Genomic DNA, 22,316 nt, shown 5'->3' with positions numbered 1-22,316 from the left:
TCAAATTCATAAAATGTATCTACTATACTTTACTTCTTCACATTACACGCCACTTATGTGATAACAATAACCGTGTTTAATATAATGATACCAATTTTAAGTAAGTAAAAGTAGAAGCAAGAAATATATTTAAAATTATGTACCTTTATGTTTTCTACATTTTTCCAATCCTTTACAGCAAAGCACACATGCAACATAGGAAAGTCCAGCTCCCACACCGGCTAACAAAGCACTAGTCATTTTTGTCTCTTCACCGTTAATAACACAACAAAAAAACTGTATGGAATTCCACAATACGAAAACAATAAACAATTCCTTTGGTTTCGTTAGAAACTGTCTATAAAATTCCGGTACTAATCAATTACTTTGACAAAATCTATAAAAACGATTTAGCAGAACTACTACGCTCGATCGATTTTTGCTTAACTGTATCTAAAATCACTTGTCACTGAAGCCGGAAGATACTTGAGAGTTCTTGAACCGTTACACCATTGACAGTAGTGGTTTTAATATGCCAGATTCAATAAATTTATACGGTAAAATTGCTTACAAATCCTTATCTTATCATTTCTAAATGGTTATTTGGTACAATATATTTCTAACTTCAATTCAGTAATGAAGCAACACGCACTAAATTTTTTAATCAGGTATTTTAAAAAATCGATCGGACTTGAAGGGAATAGTTTTCATTAAAACTATTTTAACAAATCGAATATTTAACAAAATGTTACTTGTAAATTATTGGCTAGTTAACAACTATGGATATTTTTATATTTTTATCCTAGTATAATAACCATAATGAGTATAATGGGATGCGTTAAAAACATTTAAATACAGGTAAATCCTAAAGTCCACTAGGAAACATACCAAAATCAATAAATATTGGATTTAGATAGTCGTAATGCATATTCCATTAACTGCTAGAAATAGACAATGCATTAAGATTATCAGGTGTTGCGATAAATAAAATAGTATAGTAATACTAAACACACACACACACATATACAGGGTGAGTCATGAGGAACTTTACATACTTCTACCATATGTAGAGTCCCTCAGGGAGCATATCATGTGGCCACTAAAAAATGTCAACTCCTCTTCTTTATTAATTAACAGGGTGATTTGTGTAATTGACCATTTATTTTATTTTACTGTAGTGTTTATACGGCGCATTTGATTTTTTTAATTTTTGCATGATACAGTACACTACTATCAAGCATTCGACTGGTATTAGCTAAACTAAAAAATTCCAGGACTGACTTTGGAAAAATTAATTTAGGGATTCGTATTAAATATTACACCCTGTATAAATTTTTTTTAAAATGCAATAAGCGATTTTCAAACTACATAAATAGCCAATGAAAACGACATATGCGACAATGTTGTCGCACTTTTATTAAATTTTTAGTGAACGATCAAATCTTACCAAAAATAGAACAACCATAATGAAGTATCAAATTATAAGGTAATTAATTTAAACAAATGTTATAAATTTCAAACATTTTAATTGAAATGATAAACTGAGTCACTGCACAACAAAAAACAGTAACTACTAACAATAACGAAGAACAATTAAAAAAAAAACTAAAAATATGTACATAGTTATGATAAACCCATAAATTAGAACTGGAAAAGATACGATAATGGTAAAAAAATAAAAATAATTCAAAACAGATTTTTGAAATGGAACCCTGCAGCCTGTACACATGTTTGTTGCCCAATTGTTAATTGACGTATTGAATTACGGATACTCTGGGGATCGTTTCTAATAGTATTACAACAATGTATAATTCTATCAATTAATTGTTGTCGGTTATTAATATTCACCGCGTAAACTAGTTGCTTCAATCGTCCCCAAATATGGTACGAAATAGGACCTACACGTCCTATCCACCTGTTGCCATAAACATTATTGAGATGTTGTCTCACTGCCAGTAAAAAGTGTGGGTTTGCCCCATCATGCTGAAAATACATCCTTCGGATAGCAACGGTCGCAAAGTTCAAATAGACCTGCCCTGTTAAAGGACCATCAAAAAAGTGAGGACCTACTAATTGGTTATTTATGACACCAATCCACACGTTAACCGAAAACCTTAACTGAGAACGACGTTCTCGAATAGCATGGGGATTTTCTTCTGCCCACACATGTGAATTTCGTGAGTTATTTATCCCGTCTCTGGTAAATTGGGCTTCATCTGTAAATAGTGTCCTGTATAGCGTTGGTCGATTATTGTTAATCCATCTACAAAATTCCAACCTATCGATCTCATCTCCAGCATGTAGTCGCTGAACCATTTGAATGTGATATGGGCATAGATTATTTTTTTGTAAGACTCTACTTACTTTTGATTAAGTAACATTGAGTTCTCGACTTACTTGTCTAGTGCTTATTGTAGGGTTCATAGTAACGGCGTCCATAATGTCATCTTCCTGCGCTTCATCTACATGTCGCTCTGTTGTTCCACTAGGAAAAGTGCCATTTTCTCGCAAATAATTAAAAACTGACCCAAATGTTGGATGCCTGGGAATTCGACGATTAGGAAATCTCCTGCGATATTCTCTACTAGCAGCCCTACCATTCCCATTACAGAATCCATAAACAAATATTATGTCTGCATATTCTGTGGTCGAAAACTGATGTGGCATTTTAAACGAAAGTAACAAAAGCTCTACCAAAACTAACACAATGTACTTAACGTAGATATGACAGAAGAAATATGTATTCTTGTACACATAAATAACAATTGATAATGACAATAATGACAATGGGTATAAAATATCAAGAAACGTCAAACGGTCAACGCCAACCTTCATTTTAAACTTTTTTAGATTTATTTTTATTTAGTACAGTTGATGCAATGTATTATTATTTGACATAAAATTTTAATCATTTACAATCAACAAAAACTAACACATACAAGAGGTTTGACTTTTTAATCAATTTAATTTATTATTTATCGAAAATAATGCCCCAATACGATCTATGAGTAAAAATTTAAAATTGAAAAACAATTGATTCTATCGTAGAGATAATACAAAGTGACAGTAAAGATGTTAATTTTCTACGTATTAGATTATGTTGTAGGAACTCATTTTAATTAAAATGTTTGAAATTTATAACATTTGTTTAAATAAATACCTTATAATTTGATACTTCATTATGGTTGTTCTATTTTTGGTAAGATTTGATAGTTCACTAAAAATTTAATAAAAGTGCGACATATGCAACATTGCCGCATATGTCGTTTTCATTGGCTATTTATGTAGTTTGAAAATCACTTATTGCATTTTAAAAAAAAATTATACAGGGTGTAATATTTAATACGAATCCCTAAATTAATTTTTCCAAAGCCAGTCCTGGAATTTTTTAGTTTAGCTAATACCAGTCGAATGCTTGATAGTAGTGTACTGTATCATGCAAAAATTAAAAAAATCAAATAAGCCGTATAAACACTACAGTAAAATGAAATAAATGGTCAATTACACAAATCACCCTGTTAATTAATAAAGAAGAGGAGTTGACATTTTTTAGTGGCCACATGATATGCTCCCTGAGGGACTCTACATATGGTAGAAGTATGCAAAGTTGTGTGGTGGGATAGACACCTAAATATGAAGACAAAAACGCAGATTTATAAAACATTAGTGCGAAGTATTATGACATATGGGGCCGAAAATTGGATCATAAACAAGAAAAACAGCAGTAAGATAATAGCAACAGAGATGGAATGCCTGCGAAGATGCTGCAGAGTAACAAGAATGGATAGGAGAAGTAATGACGAAATAAAGCAAAGAACATCAATAGAAACAGACATACTAACATATATAGAACAAAAAAGACTAAAGTGGTATGGACATGTAAGAAGAGCTAGCGACAGCAGATGGATAAAAAGAATAACCGAATGGAGCCCCATAGGAAGGAGGAAAAGAGGACGACCCCGAAAATCCTGGAGGAACGAAGTAGACGACGCCATAAGTAAGAGAGGACTAAACGATGGAGAATGGAACAACAGAGAGAGATGGAAACGGTTGAGCGAGGGAAGGCAGTGAATACTGTAGAATCCCTAAATATATATATATATATATATATATATATATATATATATATATATATATATATATATATATATATATATATATGTAAAGTTCCTCATGACTCACCCTGTATATACACTCATGGACAAAAATATCGAATATTTTGGAATTTTCTAATTTTTGTTTTTTCAAAATAAATCTGGTCAATTAAGTCTTTTATTGTAAAATAAAATTTATTTTAACAATGTTTTAAGCACAAGTTTTTATGTGGAGAAAATTGCGAAAAAAATAAATGTTTAATATTAGGTAAATAAAGTTATTTTACTCTTAACTTAAATGATAATTTAAATTGCTTAAACAAGTCGTTTTAACTGAAAGAAGTGCATGATCAGTAACGAGTATTCCCCCCTCTAGCTCTTATTACTGCTTGCATCTGTCTCAGCATGCTTGCAAGTAAATATTGGACATATCGTTGGGAAATTGCATTCCATTAATACTGTGCAGCAAGCCGAAGCTGCTCTATCGTATTTGGAACGGGATTTCTTTGTTGTATGCTGCGTTTTAAGTGATCACACATGTGCTCTATTCGATTTAAATCGGGGCTAAACGGTGGCCAATCTAATCCTCGAATTTGGACCTCATCAAGATAATTACTCACTATGGCAGCGGCATGTGGTCGAGCATTATCGTGCATTAACGTGAATCTTTCACATCCAATGTAACCAACATATGACAAAACATAATCTTGCAGGATGTTTTAAACGTAAGAATCACCAATCATCTGTCCAATCACTTCAACAAGTGCGGTACGTACCTCCCAACTAATACCTTCCCAAAGAATTATGCCATCAACTCTAAAACTAACGGCCTGGACGAGACTGCAGCTGGCGAATTGTTCTCCAACTCTTCTGTACACGTAGTTTAGTCCATCTTGCTTCCATAATAGGATTCTGGTCTCGTCAATGAAAATAACGCTTTTCCAGTGGTTGATATTCCACTAAATATGTGTTCTTGCAAATTCCAAACGACGAGCTTTATGATTTTGGAGAAGACGTGGAAGCTTTGGCTGGACACCTGAGCTTTAAGTTTGCTTCTTTTGATCTTCGTCTAACTGATTGTGAACTCACATTAACTTGTCTAACATTTAATAGCTCATTTCTGAGGAGCATCGATGTCAATGAACGATTTCGTGTAGAATTAAGAACCAAAAATGGTCATCAATTGCGGTTGTGCACCTTGGGCGTCCTTGACCAGGCCTTCGTACAAAATTTCCTATTTCGCGGTACCTTTTTAGAGTATTCGAAACTATAGATTCAGTTCTGCTGAGACGTCGTGCGATACCTTTTTGTGCATATCCTTCCTCGTACAAAATTACAATATGTGCTACTTGGGCTTCATCGCAGTGTCGAATTGGTGGGATACTTGTTTTAAACTTAGTTAAATCAAAACAATATTTAATTAAACTTAATAAATTAAACTAAAAAATAACCGAATAAGTATGATTTTTCCTTTACGTTAAGGTTTTTTATGATAAAATGTACGAATGACACTAACCACTGAATAAACACTTTCTCCAAGAAGCTGGCATTATGTTTTGTCGTAGGCGCCACGTGCTCGGGATTTAAATCGTATGGAACATGTATGGGATATGATGGGAAGGAGACTGTTCACTTTGCACCTTCCTCCACAGACTCTGGCACAGTTAGTACATGAAGTTCAAGTTGTTTGGAACGAGGTGCCACAAGCAGACATCGATGATCTCATTTTGTCAATGCCTAGACGTATACAGAAGTGTATTTAGCTGCGGGGTCGCCAAACACATTATTAATTTTTTTTTGATTACTTGTCAATAAAAACTCTTGATAACGTTATCGTTTCATTCTTGATATAAATCTACGATGTTGCCAAAAAATTAAGTTCAAGAAATTATTCCTTATGGGTGTAACACTTCTAATGTCACTGAGTATATATCGAGAAAAGGAGTACGACCGTTAACCCAATATAAATTAAGGATCACTCGAGGAGTGGTGGGTTTTTCGGTCAAAAGGTGGAGAATAAGACAAAGAAGGTGGCTACTTCATCTATTTATTCGAAGAAGTTTCGCTCTCTAATCAGAGAGCATCATCAGTTCATCTAAAAAGAATGATATGAAAAACCAAACATCAATAGAGAGGTTAATACAAAAGTGTTACCTCAAAAAGACATGTAGCAGTCAAAGGTATAAAATGTAAAAAAGGTTGAACAGAGTGAAAAGGAGATTTTTGATGTTGGATAAATAAAGGAGGTGAAGGTGGGAATCTATTTTTAACGTTGGAATTAAGAATATCCAATCATGACAACTAAACGAGTGACGGCAAATTTAAACAGTGTAAAAGTAATTTGTGAAAAAATATTTAAAAAGTGGTAGCAGTTTTGGTCTATGAAATCTGGTCACTTACAATGAAAAGTAAAATAAACAGCAGACGAAGACAAGAAGGAGGACCGCATTAGTTGAAGAATTTGAGAGATTTGCTTGAAATCACATAACACTTACTATAATATACTAGCTGAAAAGAAAATCAGGTTTGCCATTTGTATCTCCTACTTATTATAAAAACCACGTCGTAGGCAACGTGGTCATAATATGATTTTTATAAACAGAATATTACCGTTTTTTTTGAAGTGTTTTACTCAAGCTTCTTACTTTTTATCTGAAAACTGTTGAACCTGTACAACGTTTAGTGGCGTCCAAATGTTGTTCGGAGTACACATCCAAAAGACGGTAGAGAAGGCGAACCGAAATCTGGAGGCGTTGATACGGCTGATGCCAAACATTGGAGGCCCAGGTAGCACCAAAAGACAGGTGTTAAATGGAGTTTTCCAGTCGGTGGTAACCTACGCTGCCCCCGTATGGTGTAGCGTACTAAACGCTGCGAAATACGCTAAACTGATAGAGAATGCTCCTCAGGGTATCTAGCGCATATAGAGCAGTAGTAAATGAGGCTCTATATGTCATTGGAGCGGTGATACCGATTGTTTTGTTGTGCAAAGAGCGAGCGGGAGTGTATGCGAGGAAGATGGATGTAAATATAGATGAAAATGAGAGAGAAAGAACGATAGTAGAGTGGCAGAGAGAATGGGCGAATGATAACGGAAAGGCAAGGTGGACAAAGCAGCTTATTCCCAATTTGAGGCCGTGGTGGGAATGTAAGTTCAGGAAACTAGACTATTTCCTGACGCATTTTCTGACCGGATATGGTAGTTTTGGCACCTTCACAAATAGAATAGGCAAATCTGCCACGGCAGACTGTACTGTACGGATATAAATACCTGGGACATAAAATTATGATCGGCAGGGATAACCAGACTCATGAACTGAAGAGAAGAATCGGCCTTGGGTGGGCAGCATTTGGAAAACTGAGAGAAACTTTTAAAAGTGAGCTGCCCACAGGCCTAAAGAGAAAGGTATTTGATCAGTGCGTCCTCCCAGTCTTGACGTACGGAGCAGAAACACTTACCCTAACAAAAGCAGCAGCTACCAAACTGAGAGTCACGCAGAGAAGAATGGAGCGGTCCATGTTAGGAATAACGCTGCGAGACAGAATAACCAACGAAGACATCAGGAGAAGAACCGGAGTGACTAACATCATCGAGAAGATAGCCAGACTAAAATGGAGATGGGCAGGACACATAGCCAGAATGACAGATGGGCGATGGACAAAGAGGTTATTGGAATGGAGGCCAAGGGAAGACAAGAGAAGCGTCGGTCGACTACCTACAAGATGGACTGACGATTTAAGAAGACTCAATAAAAACTGGATGAGAGCGGCGCAAGATAGACGGGGTTGGAAACATGAGGAAGAGGCCTATGTTCAGCAGTGGACTCTTGAGGGTGGATGATGATGATGAGACTGTACTGTTTGTGGGGTACCGGACGGTCCCGTCCACATTTTTAACTGTCAGAGATGGGCAAATGAGAGGGGAGATTTCGAGAGGCAAATGGGTTTCGGGGTGGATGAAAGAAACGTTGTAAACATAACGAAGAGAGGAGAGAAATATTGGAGAGAAGTAATTTGTCTGATTTTTGGGGTGATGAAGAAAAGGGAACAGGAGGACAAAGTAGGAAATTGGGCCAGGGATCTGAAATTTATGGTTAATATTATTTATTAGTTTATGGCCTAACGTCTAAAACATTTTCTAATTTACGGTAATAGGTATGGTTATTTATAAATTTTTAGTTTTTTTATTTTAGTTGTTCATTGAGTGGCAATACCACCTCTCTGGAACGGTGGTTAAGGTTTTAGCCTGAACACAGTTAATCCGGCACTACCCTGGGGTCTTATGGCCTAGTAACTTACTCGGCCGAAAGATGCCATGGTGTCTTGTTCCGTGACGTAGATGTCCAAAAAAGATTTCCCCACCGTTGCCTGTCAGAATTCAATGGATACATTCTTAGGCTCTTACTGGATTCTAGCAATACGGAAATAAAAAAATTTTGCTGCATCAGTTGATTATGAGTTTTTAAGCAAATGTTTGTTATGGATATTTATAATTCAATTTTAGCGCTATAATATTATTCTTCTTTTAGTATTTTATTGGTATTGAATAAAACAACACTGGTTAAATTTTCGCTACACCGTCAATTACTCAAGTTTTATCTTCCGATCAGTCTTTTTATTTACAAAATAAAAATTTGTACATTTTTTAATATCAAAAATTATTATTTGGAAGATATTTGATCAAAAGTCTTTATAATCTAATGTTTTCTAATGGTTTATATTGAAGCTAGAAGAAAATAAACAAACAATTAATCTAAAGTCATGTCGAAATCAAAAATAAAAATTGTCGAAACCAACAAAATTAAAACAATAACAATATAATAAAAAACTGTGGTAACTATGGTGCAAGGCTGTAAAAATCTAAAGCTATTAAGCTACATAAGCAGATTACCGAGGACTAGAATGCTGTATAACTAGATAAGATAAAGTAAAAAGACAAAAGTAGCGTAAAATAAAATATCATTACTCTTATATATAGGGTTGGCTATTTAAATTTGACAATATCCATTGGATCTTGTGAAACTACAAAAAATACGTAGATTTTTATTTCAAATGACTTATTTCAGCGATGTAGATATCTGTTATTTGTCATCCCTAACTTCCAGTACCGCAAACCCTTAATTTTAACTACGAACTAAACAATATCAATAAATAAATATTTTGCTGGGAAATTGGGGTATCCATATTTTTTCCCTATTAACTCTGTTCTGGTGAAAAATTAAGTTTATTTAAAGTATTACTTATGTTTTGCTAGTATCTATTTCAAATTTTGCCCGTTACGTCAAAAACTACATTAAAACGAAATTTGCAACATTAGTAGAACACTTTATTAAATATAACGTAAATAAAATGAACTTAATTTTAAATTAGTCGGAAAATAAGTTTAAAATAAGAATATTGAAGTTGTGATTTCCACTTTGAAAATCGATTTTAAAATACAAAACATTAATAAATTAAACAAATTTTGTTTTTTTTACTTCGTTAAAAATTTTAATAATTTAATTGTATCTGACTCATTCATATTGACACTTCAGACATATATTATATGTACTTTTTAAAGTAGACAACTTTAAAATGGTACTGCCAATATTGCAGAGTTGCGTTCCTGGGACGAATTTATTGTAAGATAGTTCATTCGATTACATAAAATCAACTTAACCTAAATATAAATGAGACAAATCATAGCATGTGATTCGTCACATGCAAGATCATAGCAAGATCACATAATATACTCATTTTCAAAAGTTATTCTGGATCACAACACAAAGAAACGCCGACGATAGAAAAGTGAAGTGGCTTGAAAATAAATGGTTTAGGTACGAAAAACCCTTTAGATTAACTCTATTCAAAACAGCACTGGACGAAGAAAACTTTAAAACACTTGATTTAAGAAAATTATAGAGGGGAAAACGACCTATTCCTATATTGACCCAATGTTATAATGAGCCACTGACCAATAACGTTCTTAAGAAAAGGGATCTACTCAGTATTCTTTCATTGATTCCTTCTGAGTGTCACAGTTTTTATTTAACAGTGGAAACAAATACCAATGAAGCCGAGTGACCAGCAGACGATTGCGAGAAAAACGACTAAGAAGAGTATTGTCATTATTCTTTGTAACAATAAAACGCTGAAAACTTTGTTTTCAAAACTTCCACAATATTTATTATAAAATCTTATCACTACAGCTCTTTCCGCAGAGTTATTTTCTCTAGTGATCGATTTTTGGCATGCGTTTACACTTTATAGTCTTTAATGAAATAAGTTGAGGAGGGGAGAACTGTTTGTCTTAAGTTGGTCATTCAGAATTATATCTGTGTTTTTTAATTTGTTAATTTTCATAGATTCTAACAAAGATAGCTTAAGGCCTTTATTTTGAATGTGAAGAATTTGGAATTCGTCATTGAAAGAATAATTATGATCTAGAAGGTGAAGTGCGTATGTAGAATCTGTTTTTCCATTATTGAAAGCCCTTTTATGTTCTGCTATTCGATTATTAAAATTTCTACTAGTTTGACCGATGTAAGTTTTTGTGCAGTCGCCACATTTAAGTTTGTATACACCAGTGTGTAAGTGCTTTTGTGGCGACTGCCCAAAAACTTACATCGGTCAAACTGGTAGAAATTTTAATAAACGAATAGCAAAACATAAAAGGGCTTTTAATAATAGAAAAACAGATTCTACATACGCACTTCACCTTCTAGATCATAATCATTCTTTTAGTGACGAATTTCAAATTAATCACATTCAAAATAAAGGCCTTAAGCTATCTGTGTTAGAATCTATGGAAATTAACAAATTAAAAAACACAGACATAATTCTGAATGACCAACTTGAGACAAACAGTTCTCTCCTCCTCAACTTATTTCATTAATGACTGTAAAGTGTAACCGCATGCCAAAAATAGATCACATGAGAAAGGCACTCAGCCAAAACAGTTGTAGTGATAAGATTTTGTAATAAATTTTGTGGAAGTTTTGAAAACAAAGTTTTCAGTGTTTTATTTTTACATAAAATGAATTTCCATCAAGTAACGGTCGAATCCATCAATTATTCTTTGTGTTATATTTTTAATAAATTCTTAACAAACTAAACACGTTTTTTTTGTGCAAAATATAAGTACCCAGAATAATTTACATTGACAATTATTAACAGTTACGCAGGTAATACCGATATGGAATGTTCGTAACAGACAAGTTGGTTTTACAATTAAAATTAAAGGTGGCAACACCTGAAAAATGTCCTTATTATCCAAATATTTTTAGGTTCCTATAAATCAAAACTACTTTTTCAAGAACACCTCGGACTTCTAAACTCGTCTGCTGCAAAATGAAGTTTTTTGACATATCGGGTTTTGCCTTAGCACCACAGATATATAGACCTTACCAGACTAAAATGAAACTTTATATTTATAACTTCGAGTCATAAATGGCATTTTTTTCCACGTGGTAACTACATTATCACCAAGTAGTAAAAATAAATGCCTTCACGACCTTTTTAAAATTACGACTTTTTTAAATTAGTTCTGTTATTATTCAAAAACATTAATTCACAAAAGTGTTGCATGGTAAATCCCAATAGGAAAAAGAAAAACTAATAAATGTAACTTTAAACGGAACTACCCAGTTCATTCATTCCAGTCGTGTTTGACAATGGAATAAAAAAATGTTTATGAATTTAAATGTATTGTATTAATTATTACTTGCTGTTAAGTTGCAAAATAGTTGCATAAAATATTACATAAAAATTATCAGTCCCAAGTAGAAAAATTTGTAAATAGTAAAATTAAAATAACAAAGTACACTAACAATAAAAAAAATCGACTTAAAAGTAAAATAAGATATATTTTTTGACTACGCTGTTTGGCCAATGTATATCCGCATTAACGTAAAATTAAAAATAAAATGTGAATAGAAGTAATTTTTATTGTAATGACACCAATATTTGTAAAGTTAGTTAGCAAAGAACGTAACAAAGATAACTTAAAATAATTGTATGTGAAAATATATGTTATGAATGAAAGTCATAACATAAATAATCAAAATTAATACTGAGTATTTCCTCCTCTGGGTTTTATTACAATTTCCATGCGATTTTTTAAAGACCTTATTAAGTTTCTGACTGATTCTTGAGGAATAGCTTCCCACTCTTTATCTGTTGCAGTTTTTAGCTCCGCCATTGTCGGTGGTGCTGGATTACGGATCCGAACCCTACGTTTACGTTCATCTCATAGATGCTCGATGGGATTCATATCCGGACTTCATTGAAGCCAGTCCGTTGTTGTTATACTGGCCAGGTAATCTTTTGTAATCAGCGCTGTGTGATATCCAGCGTTATCATATATTTGCATTAAGCCGCCGTCTATGCAGCCTGCCTAAGGAATAACATGGTCTTGAAGAATTTCCGTTATATAACGATCCGCTGTGAAACCCCCTCCGCGACCACTACTGGACACGAACACAAGCTCTGTTTTTTCATGTAAAGATATACCACCTCAAAAAATAGACAAATCATTTCCATAGCTCACTGCAGCACTAGACAAATCATGATCTGGGCTCCCGATAGACGCGTTTCGTCTTCTACCATTTTTATACAAGTACAGTCGACTCTCGTCAGAGAATACAACTCGGCTCCATTGGCCAAGGTCCCAATTGACGTGTTCTCGGGCAAACTAAAGTCAAGCTTGTTTCTGACATGCGTTCAATTTGGGCACTGTGTTAGCTCGTCTGGGAGCTTTCTTTCTGTCTTTACACGTCGTCGACCCAAACGTGGTCGTCAACTGTAGCTACTGGCTTGACGGTAAACCCTTCAGACTGCAGACAGCGTTATAAGTAGGCAACCGGCGACAATCCTGTGACTATAGCGCTCTAGTAATATTGCAATTACCTAGGCTGCCCTCACTGGTACAGTATCCATTCGTGAAATATTTACTAACTACACTTTAAGGTGTACACAAAAGTCAACGTTTGACAAGTGACTAAGAGTACCACTGACAAATTCATAGAGGTCTACATTGCATAGAACACGCCTATTACAATGTATGCTGCATTTCCTGTGCCATACAGAAGTAGGCAAATTTTACAAGATGGTGCCAATTTGCATAAAACAATTATTTTTAAAAGCTCTATAATAGACAATATTTTTTCAATTAGTTGTTTTAATTTAAAGTACCACAACATAAAATTACTAAGTATAAATAACAATTCATCAAGTGGGTCGATTTTTTGCGCGCAGGTGTAGTAGTAATAAATAAAGTAACAAACAATTAAAGATCTAACTATTTGACAAATGATCCCTACACTTTTCCTATGTAAAAGCGGTTTTAGTTCAGTTGACTGAAATTTTGCAGAGAAGTAGCTTCGATCAACTCGAAATTAAAAAGCGCTACCCAAAATATGTCTGCAATTTATCGTCACGTGGTTGACGATAGTTTGGAGAAATTAATTGTTGCAGGAAACGTTCCGGGGAGAAGATCAAGAGGACGATCACCAACTAAATGGTCCGACGAAATTAAGAATTCAGCTATAGAAGATAGAGACCAATGGAGAAAATTGCTAGGAATATTGGAAGAGATCACGATTCTAAGTAATGGTAAAACGATAAGTAAAAGTACTATTTTGAAAAATAGACTAAAAACCGTCAATTTGAAGCTTTATAACTCAATTAATAGAAGCAATTATTTCTTGGAGTCTTAAGGACTGAGAACTATTGATAGTGATGACACTGATGACCAAAGTTTCCTCTTTATAAAGATTCAGTCACTTTAACCGAAGCACTTCTACATACGTAAATCAACCAATAAAGAAATCAACCAATGCGGCTAAGAGTTGAATATGGTCATGTTTCAAGGGTTCGTTTTGAACATTTTTTGTACCTTTGCAACTATTTACAATATTATTATTGGTACTTTCTGTTATTGTTTGGGCTTAATGTATTAAATAGTTTTTAAAAACGTATTAAAGAAATTTTTTTTGCATAAAAACGGCGTCTATTATAACAATAATTAGAACGATTTTTTGTCACAAATTAAACAAAGAATTTAAAAATTATTTTTAATTTAAAATCTAAGTCGTCTCTAAGTTTTTTTAAATTGAAACTATTATCCGTATGCGCGCAAATGATGAATATAAAATTCTTAGTTCTATGTAAAAAACATGCAATTACTACCTCTTAAACCTCATTGAATTTCATTTGCATATCTCAACCGGTTTCAGAGAAATAAATAATTCTATATAGCAAAATGTTATTATTTTTTTCATGCAGAGTCACTCCCTGAAGTTTGTTGCACTTATTTAGTAAAACCCTGTATATTATACAAATATGTATTATTTAAATTTAGTAAAAACCGACATTTTAAACCTCTGTAACTTGAATTTATTGATTTCTGAGTCTTCGGACAATGAGAACTTTTGATCAGTATGACCAAAACTACCTCTTTCCAAAGTTTCTAACACAAACAATAACGATGGAACAAGGCATAGAAGCGACGTAATAAACTGCAGAAATTATAGAGTAATCTCAAAATTAAGAGGTATAAATTCCAACATCAGTAAAGAAAATAAAATGGATAGAAAAAAAATTGAGTGTCAAAAAGCTGAGAGATGCAAAACTTTTAGAACGGTAATTGCAAAACATCACCATCGCTAAGGGTAAGGAATCAAAATGGAAATGAAGAAGGCTAAACAGATATAGACTTCTACTGGACTAGAATAAAAGACATTGAAACAGCAGCGACATATAAAATAGGAACAGAAAATTGTGCCCGTAAAAATTATGGGTTTGACGATGGATGCAAGAATACAACAAAAGAAAAAATTACGCCTACACAACGATGATTACCCGACGAACTAGAAAAACTGTAGAGAATTAGTAGACAAAAAGAAGAGAAGAAAAGAGGACACACAAAAGAAAAAACGAAACCACTTAAATACATAGAAAACCTCAACAGAGAGAAATATTTCAGACCATTCTATAAGAAAGTTAACATCAACAGAAAAGAATTCAAGGCAACCACAAGTCAATGCAGAAGTCAGAATGGCGACCTGTTAACAACAAGGCAAGATCTATTAAATAAATGGGTGAAATATTTTAACCAAGGTCACTTAATATAGAGGAAGAACAAGAAAACCTGAAAGATGACAGAGATGAGGCAAGGGAACAGACGAAAGCGAAGAGGAACCACCAGCGATTCTTGAAGTTAAATATGCAGTTAAAACACTAGCCAGAAACAAATCACCCGGAAGAGATAACAGTTAAACTATATAAAGAAGGTGACTACTATACCATAATGGCATTACAGCAGCTTATAAAAGAAATATGGACACAGAGAATGATTGGAATATTGGAGTACTTTGCACCATACACAAAAAAGGAGATATCGTTTAATGCTCTAACCACAGAGGAATTACGCTTCAAAATGCAGCTTATAAAATATTTTCCACAGTACTATGCTACCGTAGAAGTGGTAAATCGACACTTCATCAGTTTGCTAGAATATGGCATAGATACTCATTATATATTTAAAAACCACAAAGTAGCCTACGACTCAGTGAATATAAGAGAAGTGTTCAAAACAATTAAAGAGCCAGAAGGATCAAATCAGTTGGTAAATTTAACAAAACGAACCTTTGAAAACTTTGAATGTAGAGTACGAATTCAGGGGAAACTTTCTTGTGACTCTTTCTCGTGAAACTCCCTCCCTCGCTCCCTCCCTCACCCAGTGAATCTGGGAGACCCTTTCTCATGGTATACTGTTTAATCTGGCTCTAGAAAAAGTAATACTTATGTCACAAATCATAACCATTGGTTCAATATATAATAAATTAGTGCAAATCCTTGCAATTACTGATGATATCAATACGTTTGGGAGACCGGAAAACGCGGCACAAGAGGCGTATGTAGCATTGAAAGAATCAGCTACAAAAATGGGTATAATAATAAACACCAATAAAACGAAACACTTAACAATCAGTACGCAAAAACAAATCCTACGACCGCTCGTTATAGAAAACGACGTCGTCGAAGCAGTGAACGAATTTGTATACCTGGGGGCGCTCCTTAACACTGAAAATAATCCTACCGCAGAGATAAGCTCTAATATACAAAAATAAAACTTTACAAAACAATAATATGCTCAGACTTAATATATAGTTCAGACACCTGGACTTTGACAAAAAGTAATGAGAATATAGTCGGATGTTTTGAAAAGAAAGTACCAAGGCGAATCTATGGAGCAGTGAATGACAATGAAGTGTTATTAAAAGGAAGTTATTAAAAGGAAAATACCAATTAGTAAGTTAATAACACATGGAGGATACATCATTTATGTTTTTTATACAATAAACATATAAAATCAGAATTTGGTGTTTATTGAAAGTAAACTAAATGCACGACCAAATACTTACCATGTCGGGATAGTATTATGAGGTTTTCTTCCCGGTTTTTCCCTCATAATTTACTATGGAATCACTAACAGGAGATTTTTACTGTCATCATGGCATGTGTTTGTCTTTTTAAAGACGAATTACATGCTATGCTTTTTCTGGCGGATATTCTCAAGTTAAAGTTGATTTTATGTAATCGAATTAACTATCTTACAAGTAAAGTCGTTCCAGGAACGCAACTCAACAATATTGGCGATATCATTTTTAACTCGTCTACTTTAAAATGTATAATGTATGTCTGAATTGTCAATATAAATGAGTCAGATAAAATTAAATTATTAAAAGAATTGTTCACCAAGTAACAACAAAAACAAAATTTGTTTAATTTACTAATGTTTGTATTTTGAGAACGATTTCCGAACTGGAAATTGAAACGTCAATAAACGTACTTTAACCTTTAATTGTGGCTTATTCCCATCTGAATAGTAATTAATCTAACATGCCACAAGAAAATAGCTTCAGAACAATATTTCGAACTTTATAGAATATACCAGAAATCAGATATCGTAAACCATATTAAGATAGTACGTCTGAGATGGATAGGGCATGTAATGCGGATGGAATAAAATAACCCAGCTAGAAAAACGCTCTTTTATAGACCCTCTGGTCAGAGAAGGAGAGGAAGACCCAGAGCAAGGTTCCTTGTTAACATCGACGAAGACATGAGAAATGGTGGAATATGTGCTTGGCGGAGAAAGACAATGGATAGGGACCACTGGAGAGAAATGTTCGAGGAGGCTAGGGTCCACGTAGCGTTGTAAAACCAGAATGATGATGATGGTGACAATAACGATAAAGAGAATAAGGGAAGGACCAAAAAGTAGATGGAAAGACCAAGTTGAGAAATACCTAAATACCTTAGGAATAAATAGATGAAAGCACAAAGCGACCAACAAGAAGAAATTGGAAACAGTTAGTATTAAGGCCATGGGCCTTCTAGACCTTTAATGTTATCGTATATATATATATATATATATATATATATATATATATATATATATATACACTAATGCCCAAAATTAACGCACCACCTTCAATGTACCAAAAGCTTCAAACTTTTGGTACATTTAAGGTGGTGCGTTAATTTTGGGCATTAGCGTATATATATATATATATATATATATATATATATATATATATATATATATATATATATATATATATATATATATATATATATGATAAAAATAAATTAAATTAAATTAAATAAAAATATTAACTTTTTACCCGTATACGGGGTGTAAAAATAAAGTTGTGTTTTTTTCATCGTGTTTTGCAACACCCTGTGGAATTTATTAGAAATAAACGCTATATATTATTATTATTTTGAGATAAATTTGTTCTTTCTTAAGATTTTCGTGAAAAAATTATCTCGATATCTCTATTATCAAAGACTATACAGAACTTTAGTAAATGTAACAAGTTTTTATCAACATTTAAAGCAAAGAAAAGATTACTTACATAAACTTTATTGACATTTAATACAAATAAAGCCTAAGAAAATATAACCTAAATATTCTTTAACAATTGCCCTTTCCCAAAAACACTTAATAACGAGTATTTCCACCTCTACATCTAATTACTTCTTCACAGCGACGAGGCATACTTAAAATCAAGCAGCGTATTTGGTCTTGATCAATTGCATCCCAAACTTCTCTCACCATAACTTCTATGTCGTCAAGAGAGACAGGTGGTGGTTGTCGGCTCCTAAGTTGACGATCAATAATATCCCACAAATTCTCTATGGGATTGAGATCAAGGCTGCAGGTTGGCCAGTTCATGGTTTGTATTCCAACCTAGTTCTAATATTTGCGAACCACACGTGCAACATGTGGTCAAGCGTAATCTGGCATTAAAAGAAAATTATTTCCTATGTAAGGAGCAAATGGAACTACATGGTTAGACAAACTGTTTAATATACCTTTCACCTGTTAAGAAATCTTTTCGTAAAGCAACAAGGTCCGTTTGCGATGTAAGAGATATTCCTCTCCAAATCATTACAGATCCACCATTGAATAAAGTAATAGGTCGTATATTACACTGTGCGTAGCGTTCTTTTGGCCGTCGATTAACTCTCACACTGAGCTATATAAGCAATACCACGATTCATCGGTGAACAACACGTACTTCCAGTCATCAACATTTCAGTCAAGGTGCTCTCTGGCAAATTGTAATCTACTTCTACAATGATTTACGTTTAAAGCTCTGACTGGTATCCTTATTTGCAGATCTTGTTCAGCGAGACGTCTTTATATAGTGTTTCTACTAATTTGAATATTATGAATATTTGTCACTTGTATTTGTGAATGTCTCATTGTGAGAAAACGTTTTCTTATAGCACGAAGCCTGATAAACTGATCTTGTGGTGTTGTAAGTTTTTCTCTTCTTTATCCACGCCGTTTCATATGGTCGTTTGTTTCTCGAAAACGTTGACTCGTGATATTGTAGTATGAAATACCCCTAACCTCAAGCCTATTTCACGATAACTTAAGCCTACATCAGCTAAAGTAATTGCCTGAACACATTCATATTGGCTCAGATTTCTTGAAATTGAATGTTGAATTTTTACAATTCAATAAAGTCACGTTACGCTTTGAACGTACTTTTCTTTTTTGATAATAAAGATATCGACGATTTTTTTACGTAAATGTTGAAAACAAATGGAACTTTTTTAAAGTATTAAGATTAAAAGATTTGCTTTAAGTAAATTCCACAGGGTGTTGCAAAATAAGATGAAAAATCAAATTTATTTTTACACCCCGTATCTAGGTGAAATGTTGACACTTCCCAGAAAACAATAATACCGTAACTACTTGGAAATAGGTCTGCAATGAGCAAAAAAAATTACGGAACTCCAATCAAGGATACACAAGAAAAATAGCTTAATAATTATGGTAGAGTTGAGGTAAAAAATCACGCAATGCTTTGAATACACTTTTCTTTTTTGATAATAAAGGTATCGTAATGATTTATTTACCAAAATGTGAAGACAGAATGAAGCAATCTTAAAATATAAATAACATGTAGCGTTTGTTTCTAATACATTCCACCGGGTATTGCAAAATTAGATGAAAAAACACAACTTTATTTTTACACCCTGTATATAAGTAAAACGTTGACATTTTTTAAAAAACATTAATATAGTCATTAACCAGAAATATACCTACAATGTGAAAAATAAATCATGGAAATCCAATTAAGGGTTCAGAAGAAATACAGTTTTAAAATCATGGTCCATTTTAGGTGGTGCGTTAATTTTGGAGAGTAGTATATATAATGGTAAGCAAAAAAAAATAAAAAAATGGAATAATTTCAACCAAATTGTTTATAAAAAGTAAGACGTCGAAATCTCTACTAAAAGCGTATATAGGCCTATAATAACTAAAAATAAATTAACATTCTTTGATTTGTCACAGTCCCGAACAGAGCCTTGTTTTTACTTATTTACCTGTACTATGAAAGAATTGAAGAGAAAATATACAGATGTAATTTGTAAGTGGCGTGATTTTTTAAAAGGGTCCAACTCAATCTAATCCAAGAACCGTGGACAGTCCAAATAATTTAGAACAAGTTTTTAAGTATTATAGTTATCTAGAATTTTCCCAATTAAGATTTGATAAAATACCTGATTAAGTATTTAAAGTATATGAACTTTCTTAGTTACATTTGCACTTTTTTATTTTCGATATTTAAATAAAAACTTTCTGAGAACACTTCTAAATTAAACTGAAATAAACGTGACAACACCAACGCACTACTCACAACGAAACTGATAAACAAAACAATTTTTTTAATTGTCTAATCATATTCCATTAAACGGAGGAATTCCCATCGTTCAAGTTTTTATTGTTAACTTACACGTTGCAATGAACAAAAGAAAATGAATCATCCATGCAGAGATATTAGCACGTAGCTTGAGTTCGGGCAAAAGGTGAAATATGTATATGGAGAATTATAAAAAATGTCATAGCTGTACCGGTATAATCTGGTACACGCGACCGCAGATTTAGAAGAGGGTTCAACATAATTACCCAAGTTGGGTGACTAACCATATTTAGCTATCAAAGATACACTATATTCGAGGATTCTAGGCCATTTCGAGTTTATCTTTGACGCTTTTACCTATTAATAAAGTTATTTTAACTTTTGTTCTAAAAACTAGGGAAAATAAAATAAAAATGAAGAGCTAGTGTCACTAACACTTACAAGAAACTGAAATACTAATGGAACTATTGGAACTGTGTGGAGAAAAAAAATCGACGTGTTCTGGCTAATTCTGGTAAACAAAAAATTAAGAAAAATTCGTAAAAAACAGAAGCAATGCCACAATGAATTTTTATTACGAAGGAAAATCTCCGACTCTAAAAGCACAATTATAAACCAATTTACAGTGTGAGTTAGAGAGGTCTTAGAGTGCAATATTCGCCTTCTGTTTCTAGTTTTATGACCTTTATTGATCGTTCACTATTATGATGGGTCATATTCACTATTACCGTTGTATTCTTCTTCTTCTTAAAGTTCCATCTCCTATCGGAGGTTGGATATCATAACGGCTATGGTCACTTTGTTGGCTGCTGCTCTGAAAAGTTGTAGTGAACTACAGTTAAACCATTCTCTAAGGTTCTTCAGCCAGGAGATGCGTCTTCTTCCTATGCTTCTTCTTCCTTGGATCCTTCCTTGCATAATAATTCTCAGCAGCTCATATTTTTCTCCTCTGGTTATGTGACCCAAATACTCTAGTTTTCTTTTTTTTATGCTGTTCATAATTTCTAACTCCTTATTTAGACGTCGTAGTACCTCAGCATTGGTAATCCTTTGAACCCACTGAATTTTTAATATTCTTCTGTAACACCACATTTCGAACGCTTCTATTTTCCTTATGTGTTGTTTCTTCAATGTCCAAGCTTCCATTCTGTATAGTAAGATAGAAAATATGTAACATCTTAGAGCCCTCAATCTGAGATGCAACTGAAGGTCTCTGTTGGTAAGCATTGTCTTTATTTTCACAAATGCTTGCTTGTTTCAATTCGGACTTTGATTTCTCTGCTTTGGTCATTTTTGTCATCAACCCAGGTTCCCAGATATTTATATGTCTCTACTTTTTCTATTTGGGTTTGCTCTATCATTAATCTTTCATTTCCATGTTGCGTTTTTGAGACAATCATAAATTTAGTTTTTCTCTTATTTATTTTTAGTCCGTATCTAATGCAATAATCTTTAATTCTATTTACCAATTCTTGTAGCGATTCCAGGGTGTCTGCCATTATAACGGTGTCATCAGCGAATCTTATGTTATTTACTATTCTTCCGTTTACAGAGATTCCATCACCCAGATCCGCTATCGCTTCCTGGAATATGGCTTCACTGTACACGTTAAACAGTAATGGTGACAGAACACAGCCCTGTCTTACTCCTCTCTTTATATCTATATTTTTAGACTTTTGTACTTCTATCTTTATATTGGCCTTTTGATTCCAATACAGATTGATAATGATTCGTAAGTCTCGTCTGTCTATATCTTTGTTTCTCAGTACTTCTATTAGTTTTTCATGTCGGACCCTGTCGAATGTCTTCTCGAAGTCGATGAAACAGGAATAAATATCTAGGTTCATATCTAAGCATCTTTGAGAGAGGACATTAAAAGCAAACAATGCCTCTCTCGTTCCCAGGCCCTTGCGGAACCCAAACTGAGCATCATCCATATCATCTTCTAGTTTTCTATATAATTTTCCATGAATCACCTTTAGAAATATTTTGAGGGTATGGCTTATTAGTGATATTGTCCTATAGTCTGAACAAT

The 22,316-nt window shown here is 33.5% G+C and overlaps 1 protein-coding gene across 10 annotated transcripts in view; it reads right to left on the bottom strand.

The window, feature by feature from the left end:
* LOC140440065 (uncharacterized) overlaps window positions 1–22,316 on the bottom strand; it is a 145,915-nt gene that overhangs the window by 45,314 nt on the left and 78,285 nt on the right. The window contains exon 1 of one of the 10 annotated variants that reach the window (XR_011950777.1): window positions 20,142–20,160. The exons of 8 other annotated variants lie outside the window; for them this stretch is intronic. Coding sequence is in view for 1 of the 2 variants with exons in the window: in XM_072530334.1 (XP_072386435.1) it covers window positions 144–240 (97 nt within the window). In the remaining variant the exon portion in view is untranslated. Of the gene's footprint in view, window positions 1–143; window positions 544–20,141; window positions 20,161–22,316 lie in introns of those variants that run through there. One more of the 10 variants, XM_072530334.1, reaches the window with a different exon arrangement.

This window comes from Diabrotica undecimpunctata, chromosome 4 (assembly GCF_040954645.1).
Source record: "Diabrotica undecimpunctata isolate CICGRU chromosome 4, icDiaUnde3, whole genome shotgun sequence".
In the NCBI taxonomy this organism is placed as follows: Eukaryota; Metazoa; Arthropoda; class Insecta; order Coleoptera; family Chrysomelidae; genus Diabrotica; species Diabrotica undecimpunctata.
Note: the sequence above shows the minus strand (reverse complement) of the source record. Positions and strands in the feature narration are given on the sequence as shown.